General features: G+C 41.7%; 1 protein-coding gene across 1 annotated transcript in view; it reads left to right on the top strand.

Annotated features, from left to right (window-relative positions):
* The window catches only part of jpt1a (Jupiter microtubule associated homolog 1a), a 28,401-nt gene extending 16,444 nt beyond the window's left edge, over positions 1-11,957 (top strand). Inside the window, exons 3-5 of the mRNA XM_079998529.1 lie at positions 9,162-9,259; positions 10,202-10,229; positions 10,488-11,957. Of these exons, the coding sequence (XP_079854655.1) occupies positions 9,162-9,259; positions 10,202-10,229; positions 10,488-10,618 (257 nt within the window). The 3' untranslated portion in view covers positions 10,619-11,957. The remainder of the gene's footprint in view (positions 1-9,161; positions 9,260-10,201; positions 10,230-10,487) is intronic.
* Positions 11,958-12,294: the final 337 nt, after the last annotated feature.

Here is a 12,294-nt window from a genome sequence, read left to right as displayed (position 1 = left end):
AAGTATCTGTGCACCAAGCTTTGTTTACATAAATGCACAGTCCCCAACCTCTGGTCTGCGCAAAGTCATCAACTGTTCTATCCGCCCAGAGGACATTGCGCCCCGTTAGCTCGATGGCGCTATCAAAAACTCAGCTGTTGAGCCATGTTTCCGTGACAATCATGATGTCGTACTCTATAATCCTTTATTGAGTGGTGATCCGCAATGGCAGCTCATCCGTTTTGTTCGCCAGAGGCAGAACATTGGCTAGGAATATGCTTGGTAGATATTCCTACAAGCATATATGTTGAGAAGTAAGCTTTAGCCTAGCCCTTAGACCTCATCTCTTCCCTCGCCTTTGTTTACGGTCTCGATGCCGCCTGCAAGCACTTCCGGTTGGTGTAGATGGGTTGGCAGACTCCGGAGTATTGTCGATCTCTGGGATGAGCTTGATGTCGCCAAAAAAGTTGTCAATATTGCAAGATCCGATGTCAAAAAGTTCCTAAACCATGTGTACGCAAGACTGTTTTGAGTGAATAAACTTGAAACAAATAGTCCGATAACTACTAATTTGCAGAATGTGGAGAGACGCTGAGCCTCGCGTTGCATAGGCACCGCCATCTTCCAGGAAGCGTGGGGGAGGGAGTGTGGGAGAGACCATATGTGCAGCTGTCCTGTCACGTGAGCCTGTTCAGATCATGCAACGTATTTGTCATCGAAGGACAGCAGCTGTACCCAATTAGACCATATTCAATTAGACAATTTGATATCTCTGATCCAGATAAAAACTCAAAATGATCGAATGTTGATCGTAATCTGACAGAACACAAAATCTGTGATAGTCGTTTCATCAGATCGATTGGCTCACCCCTAATACATATCCTATAGTGGGTGAATGCACAGTATTAGGGAGCATTTCACACCTAATGGACGTGTACATTCATTACATAGACATGAGACAACAATTACAAATTATTATTATTTACAAATTCATATCGCATCAGTAACTGATGCCACGTGTCTTACTTTTGTAACGAGGATCTTTCTGGACAAGGAGCCCAGCAGGAAATGGCTGGGTCAGTGAACTCCAGGCCATTTGGCACAGAAGATTTACATGACTTGAACTCGATTTCCCTAAAAGTGAGATTGAGCTGAAATAAATGTCCCAATTAATGTTTAACCACTTTAACATTTTTACTTAGGTGACCTATCACCATGAACGATATCACTCCTGAATTTGGCAGATGTACAATAACAGAGTTATATTTTTAAGTTGCCTTTCCATTTTGCGGAGCTAGCTGCTACCGTTGGTGTTACCCCAAGCACAGATTCCTATCGTCTTTCACTATTATTTATTCCTTATTCCAAGATTTTTTGTTTGTCCTATGGGTTTATCCTCTTGTATTTCAAAGTTATTTGATGTACGATTTCCCTTCTTGCATCTGAAAGATTCATTTCTTGTCTGTGTTTGTTATTGCATTTCAAAGATTCACTTACATGTGTAATGTTACCTTCTTGCATTTCAGAGATCTGTTTACGTCGACTTGGTTTTCTTTGATTTTCAAGATTTATTTTACCAACATAAATTAAATACTGATATTACGGTTTGAATGAGACGGTCTGTAAAGATACAAAGTAGAATAGCTAGAGAAAATTAGAAATTGCCTCTTGCGACAACTACGCCGACCAATGGCCATCCAAGCAAGTCATTTCTGGTCCCGCCTCCTCCCGAGGGAATAAAAAGGCCGAATGGACTACTACTCGCTCACTCTTGCGACAATGAAGCTTACCCGAAGTACTTACTCTTACTGTTTACCTGGTGCTGTGGCACGCCGCCTGTCTATTTGTTCTTTTAGAACCACGTTTTTGAACCGTGACGCAGCCACTTCACACAGCCTTTCTTCCTTTTACCTCACCTTAAACTTGGTGGGAGATCCACCGAAGCGGCCAACACACCACCCCAACCTCTAGACGCCACCCCCGATGCATAATTCCTGCAGAGAACGAGAGCCACACTACGCCGTTCAAGGACCCGACAATACGGAAGGATCCGTTATCCTCCATGCTGTTCCGGACCTGACAGCCCACGTAAATCCCGAGCCAATCCAGCAACAAAGGCAAACGACTCATCGGAGCCGATACTGTGATCCAGACAAGACGAACCCGTGAGCCACAGACCTTCAGTGAAACATGGAGAAGTGATGTTCGGTTGACATGGAGATAATCTCTTTATGTTAGTATTCAGTTCAGAATACATATTTGCGCCTTAGAGTGCTTTTACATACAATCCCTCTCAGTCAAGCTCTCCCTCTTTTCATAGCAACCACAATGTCATTTCCCAGATGTGTTTGGGTTTTTTACATACTTTATCTTCATTTTTGTACCTCAACCTTTTTACCATACTATAGAGCTCTTATTAATTAGTTATTAAAAATAAACATTCATTGTTTGATTAAGAAGTGTATTTATCTGATATCGTGTAAGAATTCCTGAATGTAGAACCTACCCCTGAGATATACGGAGTTCAGCCACTACTCCATCCATCTGGACCATCCAGGGTTGCTCGCCACTTATCAGTAAACAAGTCTTTGAAAATTAGTCTGGGTATTTCTGGGCCGACTGCAACTGTTTCTGCTTGTGAGCATTGGTAAGGGGGGGCCCAATAGTAGGTTTATGCACAACTGCAAGCCCCTGGAGGATCCTACACCTTGAGGTTTGTGGGACTCCAGAGGCACCAGCAGCTTCAAATACCTGTTTGCTGCTTTGTAATGACATTTTAGCAGTTGCTCTCTTCATCCCATGAATTTGTCTGGCTGAAACCTTCCTCATTATGCCTTTATCTGCACGAACCCGTCTGTGCTCTGAATCAGCCACAAATCTCTTCACATTACGATGATCACGCTTAAGTTTTCGTGAAATATTTAATGTTTTCATACCTTGTCCAAGGCGTTGCACTATTTAAGGGTTTTGGGCAGCAGAGAGATCCTTTTTCTTTCCCATATTGCTTGAAACCTGTGGCCTGCTTAATAATGTGGAACGTCCTTCTTAAGTAGTTTTCCTTGAATTGGGCTCACCTGGCAAACTAATTATCACAGAGGTGTCTGAGATTGATTTCAGTGATCCAAAGAGCCCTGAGACACAATACCATCCATGAGTTAAATTGAAAAACAAAAATTTAAACGTCTATGACACTTAAATCCAATTTGCATAATAATTTGGAATGCGGTGTACATGTTAATATGTGTATAAACATGTAGAAATTTAATTGAATCTGAATTTTGAAACATGGAGTTGCAGCTGCTCTCGTCTAGTCACCGTACGGTCACACCGCCAGTGACGGGGCTTCTGTGCCACTGCCATTTGTGGGCGTGTGGGCTCAAAATCCACTGTCTGTATGTGCGTGGCAGACATTTCAAACCTCTCTTTTTCCATATTTAATAAACATTATATAAATAGATGGGGCCGTGTCTACTCCTTTTTTATTTTATTGAAATGGTGTAGTTTGTTTACTAAGCAAAATAAGTTACCTCTTGAAAAACAATTACGTAAATAATCTTGCCATCCGTCCTTTAAAATAAAGAATTGTCCTTGTTGAAGAAACATACAATTACCTGTTCCTTAATTTATCGAAAGTTTAAGTGACATTTTTAATTTAAAATAATATGAACAATGCAGTGGGCCGAGTGTCCATTTTCCAAGGATCAGGGCCATTGAGAGCGTCTTCCCTTCTATTGGCTGTCGCCTGGCGCCTGGCCCTGCTCATTTGCATAAAGTTGAAACCTGCTCAACTTTCCTTGTCGCCGTGAAGCTGTCAGCTCCTCACTGCATTGCAGCCTGCCGCTTTGTAGCCTGCCACTTTGCAGCACCCCATCGCCGGCGGTGTGACTGTACCATAAGTCTTAAATATGTTGACAAGCCTGCCCTGTAGCCTGAGCTGTTTTACTTAAAAAAAAAAAAACATTCATGTAAGTACATACACATTTTGGTGTGCTTTATAAACATTATTATACAGATTGCAAATCAATGCATTTATTGATGACTAACACAAAAATCACAGTTCTGCCTCTCTGTATTTAAGCATTCAAATTGCCCTGGAACTATATGACGTCCACGTGAATCACGTGACTATCAAGCCTTTTTAACTTCTGTTGACGCAACTCTCTCAACATGGCATTTGAATTTTGTCACCAAACAGCGTGTTGACAATTAAATTAATATGCAATAGGCTGGGGGCGCTGTTTTGCTGACACAATTGAAACAAGTGGATGAACTTTCAATCAACCTTTTAATCAAAATAACTCAAACTGAATTGAGGATTGCATGGTCGCTTTTCATATTGCATTGAAAATTGCAAAATGTATTTTCAAATTGCATGACCAATTGCATATTGTGTTGCCAAGTGCAAAATGCATTGTCGTTTGAATAAAGAGGCCAAAAAACCTTGGCAATATGAAATGCTGTTGATTGAACTTCAATCATATTTTTAATCAAAATAATTCTAAATTAATTGAGGATTGCATTTCCACTTTACATATGGATTTTTAAAATGCATGACCAAATTGCACATTGAATTGCCAATTGCAAAATACGTTCCCATTTGAATAAAGAGGCCAAAAAACATCCATCATTTTGATCCTCCTTAAAATGTGTGAAGTTTGAACATTCTGACCCTTGAGATATATCCGCCCCCTAAACAGTTGAACACACACACACACTAGTCCCATCCCAATACATCTGGAAGTGCCAGGAAGTTTGGATGAAATATGTAGCACAGCTGTACTCGTTCCTTGTATCTGTCTCTGTTCTCAAGTGTCCTCTGTGTTTATTACCAGTTCAAATAGTTATTGCTCTATTGATTTCCTCTCCAGGATGTTCTGATGAAATGCTTTTCTGAGCTACAGCTGCGCTCAGTACATTGGATTTGCATGTGGAGAAAAATAGATCTTTCTATAGATTTTTTTTTTTGGCCATTCATTCAAGGCGTTGTCGGTATTCTGAGCAGGTTCTGCCCCTGAAAGGAAGCTGATATCTTTGTATTGTGGTGCATTTGTTGACAAGTAAAGGCTTATTTGGTGGATATTTTTCAAATGGAGAGGTCAAAGGGGGGGGGGGTCAAGTTACACTAATCCCTTTCAAATTCATAGAACGTCTGTTCTGGTGAATTGCTTTTTGTTGTTTTATTATTCTCTTTCATAACCTGTGATCTTATGCTACTGTCAATTGAACTTCCTTTGCCATTTCTTAAACACACATTTTCATATTTTACCATCGATGGGGGGTAGACAGGCGTTACACGTAGATGAGTTACGAGTAGCAGGCTAATCGGCATGGTAGGGAAAGGAATGTCCCATCTCACAGGAAACAGAAAGGGAGTTACCAATCACAGTAGCAACCCATTCTGTTGCCCTGATTGTGACAAATAATCTCTTGAACTTGAACTTGAACTGGAAAATAGCACTTTGCTATTTGAAAGCATTAGTAAACAGAAACCAGAGACTACATTGTTCAGAGGTTTCGGCAGCCTGTTTGTTTGTTGGTTGTAATTGTGCCAAAGGTTAAATATGGCGAGAGCGTATCCAGACACGCCTATAAAGATCTAAAACAGATCATCAGCCATGGCAGCTATCAGCAACTCTGTCTATTGTGTTATTCTGTGTCACAGCGTATGTGTGTCTTTCGTTTTCTTCTTCCTTCACCCTCGGGCTTGATTTGGCATTGTTTCCTTATCTGTGTCAGGGCGTGCTGCCCAAACCACCTAGAGTCTTTGGGCCAATGGGCAGGGCAAACAGGGCCATTATCTACTCTCACGCTCTTGTACTAGATATAATTGTTGATTTTACCTATTTTTAGGGGTAGAGCGTCCATCTCAGCATTACCAGCTGTGATACACAACTTAGTTATACACAATAGATAAGTAATGTAATCTTTTATCAGTGGGGTTTTTTTGTCTGTTCCTAACCAAACATACCTACTGTGAAACATGGAGGAGGCTCGGTATGTTTTGGAGCTTCTTTGCTGTGTCTGGCACGGCGTGCCTTGAATCTGTGCAGGGCACAATGAAATCTCAAGACTATCAAGGCATTCTGGAGCGAAACGTACTGCCAGAAAGTGTCAGAAAGCTCTGTCTCAGTTGGAGGTCATGGGTCCTCCAACAGGGTAATGACCCAAAACACACAGCTTAAAGCACCCAAGAATGGAAAAGAACAAAACATTGGACTGTTCTGAAGTGGCCTTCCATGAGCCCTGATCTGAATCCTATCGAACATCTATGGAAAGAGCTGAAAGATGCAGTCTGGAGAAGGCACCCTTCAAACCTGAGACAGCTGGAGCAGTTTGCTCAGGAAGAGTGGGCCAAACTACCTGTTGACAGGTGCACAAGTCTCATTGAGAGCTACAGAAGTCGCTTACCGTAATTTCCGGACTATTAAGCACACATGAATATAAGCCGCACCCACTGAATTTTTTAAAAATATTTATTTTGAACATAAATAAGCCGCACATTTCTATAAGCCGCATGTGCCTACCGGTACATTGAAACAAATGAACTTTAGGCTTTAGGCTTTAACGAAACACGGCTTGTAACAAAAATAGCGGTAAACAGTAGCCTACCAAGAAAGTCATTGGTCACTATCTTCCTCCTCCTCCGCACTGAAACCACTGAAGTCATCTCCTTCTGTGTCAGAGTTGAATAGCCTCAGAATTGCTATCTGACGTTGGATTGTTTTCTAAAAACATCCGTCTTCAACACGCAGCAGTCCAGCCTTTCGAAACCCGTTGATGATAGTGGATTTTTTTTGACAATGCTCCACGCTGTTAGGACCCACTGGCAGACTTGACCATAAGTTGCTCTTCGCATGCGGCCCGTTTTAGTAAAGGATTTCTCCCGACTTGTCATCCAAGCCTCCCACTGAACACGGAGCGCCACCTTAAATGCACGATTTACACTGATGTCGAGTGGCTGCAAATACTTTGTTGTGCCCCCAGGAATCACAGCTGGAATTGAGTTTGTCCTCTTGATGGCTTCTTTAACAGAATCTGTTATGTGGGCCCTCACGCTGTCCAAAACGAGCAATGCCTTGTTCCTGTGAAAGAATCCTCCCGGTCGCTTGCCGTACCACTCTGTATGCCATTCACGCATTAGGCTTTCCCTCATCCATCCTTCCTTGTTGACTTTCACAAGAATTTCTCTCGGAAATGTTTCTTTTGGCATCGTCGTGCGTTTAAAAAATCACCATCGTTGGAAGGTTTTCTCCCGATGCCGTGCAGCTCAGAACACAGGTGAAGTGCGTTTTTTCATGCCCCGTTGTTTTCAGCGGGACGGATGATTCGCCTTTCCTGTTGACAGTCCGAGTGAGAGGCAGGTCAAACGTCCGAGGAACCTCATCCATATTTATGATGTCGTGCGGGCCAATGGAATGCTCCGCTATCTTTGCATCAGTGAATTTGCGGAAGTTTGAAACTTTTTCCCTCGTAGTCGGGAGGGAGCTGCTGACACAGACTCGTCCGTACCCTGATGGACAGGCCTTTACGTCTCATTAATCTGAGACACCACGATGGTCCACCTCCAAAATCCTCAAACTTCATTGCGGTGGCAATTGTTTTGGCTTTCAGTCGGATCTGCACAGTTGAAACACCTCGGCCGTCTGCTCTCTGTGTGTTGACCCAGTCTTCGAGCTCATTTTCTAGTTCAGGCCACCTGCTTTTCTTCCCTCCGAAAGCTTTTGTTGTCTTTTTGTACCGAGTCAGTTCCTCACGCTGCTGTTTCCAACGTCTTATCATCGACTCATTAAGGCCAAGCTCTCGTGCAGCAGCTCTATTTCCTTTTCTAACAGCCAGATCGATCGCCTTCAACTTGAAAGCTGCATCATATGCATTTCTTTGTGTCTTTGCCATGAAGAGGGTGACGAAATGACTACCGTAAATGAAGGGAAGTTTGAGCGCGCTCGATTTAATCTAAACCGTTACATTGTTTCACCTTAACCCGTTCGGCAATTTCATTGGTCTAATGAAAGCTTCATGCCGCCAAAAAACTGAGCACCGTCACATAATGTGTTTTTTGCTCAGTTTATTGGCGGCATGAAGCTTGTGAAAGCGAGAAAAATCCATATATTAGCCGCGTGATTGGATAAGCCGCGAGGTTCAAAGCGTGGGGAAAAAAGTAGCGGCTTATAAAATTACGGTAGTTGCAGTGATTGCCTCTAAAGGTTGTGCAACGAAATATTATGTTAAGGGTCCCATCATTTTTGTCCATGTCATTTTAATTTGTTTTATTATGTAAAATATTCTGTCGAATCAAAAATCAAAAGCAAATTCTGATTTCTCTTAAATATGGAATAAAAATGATGGATGTCAATTACTTTTGTGAGTTTCAAGTTATTTCAGAGAAAATTTTGGGTTCTTCTTTTTTCGTCCAGGGTACCAACAAATTTGTCCAGGCCATTTTAGAATATAATTGATCTCTTTAGCAATAATTTATCTCTTTTCACAGTTTCTTTGCTTTTCTCGATGACATACCAAAGGCATGCAGGTATACATGACAAAATTGCTTTTTAATTTCATCACATTTCAGGAGGAATGTAGCATTGTTTCAATGAGCTGTAAGGGTACCAACAAATTTGTCCATGTATCAGGTGTACCATCAAAATTATTTTGAAACTGTTATTTTAAGGTAAAAATTTGTTTTTTACCTTAAAAAACCTAAAATGTGTTTTTACCTAAAAAGTGTTGCTTCAAGCACTCTACGAGAGTGAACGATTCTAATTATTCCCATTATTCTAATTTGAACGTACCCAACCCTGTCCTACCCAGTCATATATGTCGCTTTTATTTTCGACAGTCATTATGAAACTGGCCTGATTTCTGGACATGGCAGCCGTCGCTTCCATTCTGCTCGCTGGTCCACTTGAGCAGGACTACTTAACGGGGCTTTGAGACACATTTTGTGCAGCTTTTATGCTGGAAGTGTTTTCGTGGCCTGGTAACCCTGCTCCAAAACAGGGAAGAAGGAAAGACACACTTATCCTTTTGTAAATATTTGCTCAAAAAGCTTGACTTGGGGTGTGTGTTGGCATGAATGGAAACGCAATGAACACCTTGGACAAACAAATCCTTCACACTCATTTGTGTGTGTGTGTGTGTGTGTGTGTGTGTGTGACCAAGCCTCTTCCTGTTGGTTCCCTCAGGTGGGAAGCCCACAGGAGTCCTGTGTGGCGAGCCCTCAGCCCCCCTGAGGAGAGGAGCCAACCCCAGCTCCAACCACTCTGGAGAGCCCGGCGCTACAGTAAGGACACTCGTCTATGATCCGTCTTAATTTCAGTTTTACAAATATTTGGCCTTCAGAATCATTAACTAGTGTTAAATTACATTTTAGGGAAACATTAAGCCAGATTTTTCGCCCAGTCATGTATTTTCTTTTGTCAAATGGGTCAAGTTCTCCTGCATCAGAGTCACTATTTCTAGTGTTGGAAAACCCAAATCCAATCTGCTGCACTTCCACTTCCAATCTTTATGCCTACCTTCATACTTACCCGTAGAGAAATATCCAAGAAAGTCTTTCTTACTCATGTCTGAAGTTCTTTGGAAAAAATAGTAGTTACTAATCACTTCCCTTACTATCTGACCTGAAGCAAAGTTATAATAACAGTTAACAGAATTTAGTTCATAACCTAGTTCATTTCAACCTCATACTTACCTCTGCCCTGTACCGAATATACTTACCTGTAATACTGTCCAGAAATCAGTCTAAACTGTCATCAAAATGTATTTTAAAAAGGTCTTAAAAGTATTACATGTATTATAATAACAGTATATAATAATATAATAAGTGCAGGTCCTCCTCACTTAACGACCACTCGGACTTAGGACCAGCTCTCCGACCAGTCGGTATTATACACTGTACGACAGCTTTGATGGTGGAAACATCAGGGCGGCGTCTCAGCGTCAAGCATCTCATCGCACGTCACCCTTTCTCAGTCTCTGATTCCCGCAGTCTGTCAGTATTTACTACACTAGCGTTCCCAATCTCCAAGACTGAAATAACGGTGAGGGGGCGGGTCCTCGCTTATCGACCAAATTCGATATGACCTTGTCGTAGGAACGGACATGGTCGTTAAGTGAGGAGTACCTGTATAATAGTGTGTGTGTGTGTGTATATATAAAATTGTATTAAACATTTTCCACTGTACTGTAGTATTCTAATAACAATTATCTTGTGTTTTCTTAGGATGCGGACAATAACGTTGTTAATGCTGGTAAGGATTTTTACTTAGGGTGGTCATGTGATGCATGCGATGTCCATGTTATGAATCTATTTTAAAATTAAGGAAATAGATTATTAAGTTGTTTAGTTAGTTTATTAAAATAAAATGTATGTATTTATGTATGTGTATGTGTGTGTATGTTTATCAATGTATATGTACTATGTATGTGTATGAACTATATATTATGTCATCTAATTGAGTGTAAAGGTGGCTTAAAGGATGATGTTGTGCCTCCACCCTTGCCTCCAGACACCAGCACTGAGCTGGACTCCACTTCGGAGCAGAAGGAGGAGGCCCCGCTGGGCGAACAGGCCGCCGCAGGGGTGCTGTCGGGCCGCAGGAACCCCCCGGGCGGGAAGTCCAGCCTCATCTTGGGTTGAGCTAAAGGCAGCTGCCCCTCTTCTCTGCCTCCGCTTCTCTCAGCCCCCGTCATTGTGCTTTGCCTCTTCCAAACGTGTCCTTCTTCTTTTGATACTGAGAACCCCTCCGCGTGTCCACCAAGTCCAGAGCCTCCATACCCACGTGCATTGGTCGAATACCTCCTTTTCCAAACGTTTTTGTACTTTTTTCTTCTTTTTTTTTTTTTTAACAGAAGCACTTTATTTATCTTTTTTTATGAATCTTTGTGAAGCTAGTCCCTGTTCTTGCAGTGCATTAGATCGACTGGAGAGGGCACGAGGTTTTCAATGTGGTTCGTCTTTCCGTCCCCCGAACATTCCCCCATCTTAGTTGTAACAGCACAAGCTCTTAACAGAAGTGTGGCCAGTTCAAACTAACAAAAATAGAGTGAAGAAACGTCAATATGAATTGACGCCTTGGCACAGTGTCAAATTTTTGTCGGTCAGCCTGCATGCACATCTGGTCTAAAACGGATGAATGCGCAAAGGAAGCAAACTGAGATTTCAATATGATTATGCTGGACTATTACTATTTTTTTGTTCCGTTTGTTCTATTGTTGCATTGTTATTGCATGACATCGAGATGTTTCTACCGATTGAGAATAGTTTATGTTCGCACAGAAGATAAATTAATCCCAAAATGTTCCTCTCAGATTGTTAGGTCCGACGTGAAGAAGGGAAGAAATGGAATCGATCTTTTTTATATCTGTTTCTAATACAGTATTGTCATCCCACTGCCAGTTCTTGATGCAATGTTTTTTTGACCGTTTTTGTTTTTTTTCAAGGTAAACTGTAAACTTTACAGAGAAGCGTGCCTGTTTGTGTGGTAGGCTACAAAATCAAACAGTGTTGGGTTTTCCAAGGAAAGGTCCATAGCAGCATTGAGAGCCTTTTTCTGCCGCAGTAAGTGAAGTTAATATCGATCAGCTGGAACGTTTGTGGAAAACCCAGCCCGGATTTGAAAAGTGACCTTATGACACCTCAGCCTATTGTCAGATTTGTTTTCCTTCCTCTCCTTTATAATGGCCTTTTATTTCTCGTTTATCGGAGATACAGAACAGTCTTTTATACATTGTACGTGATTTGTTACCCAAGGTTTACAGATCAGAGATCCTATCCATTCCCATTTTGTGTTCAGTGTGTCACGGGTCAGCAGTGAATCACGAAAATCCCAAACCGATTTTTCAATGTAGTCAGAGGTTCATGAAATGTGGCGTCGCTAACATTTGGGAGTAAGGTGCATGACTGAAGGGTTTGCATCCAATTGTTGTTGATCTGATTTGATGCTGGATGTATATCACTGACATTTCAATCCAGGAATTGGCACATTACTTGAAAAATTAAAAGTCATTTCTTACCATTAATTGAGTTCTGTGGTACTTGAATGTGTTCTACATAATTATCGAGGGCATCATTTGGAGTCGGGCCACCCCGTGCCATCAAAACAGCTGCAATCGTAATTTCCAGCGCTTCCAGTTCTTGAGAAGTTTGACTGCATGCTCGTGGTCAGGATGCCAATCCTCATCCTGGAATATGGGAAGGTCATGGTTGAACAGCGTTCATGTCTTGTAAAATGGCCTGTTAGTTTATTTTACAATGCCCATATTATTCGAGACCCCTCACCATGTAAGGGTTTTAGTGCTACGCACGGTTTCCGA

This window comes from Zeus faber, assembly GCF_960531495.2.
Source record: "Zeus faber genome assembly, chromosome: 4".
In the NCBI taxonomy this organism is placed as follows: Eukaryota; Metazoa; Chordata; class Actinopteri; order Zeiformes; family Zeidae; genus Zeus; species Zeus faber.
Note: the sequence above shows the minus strand (reverse complement) of the source record. Positions and strands in the feature narration are given on the sequence as shown.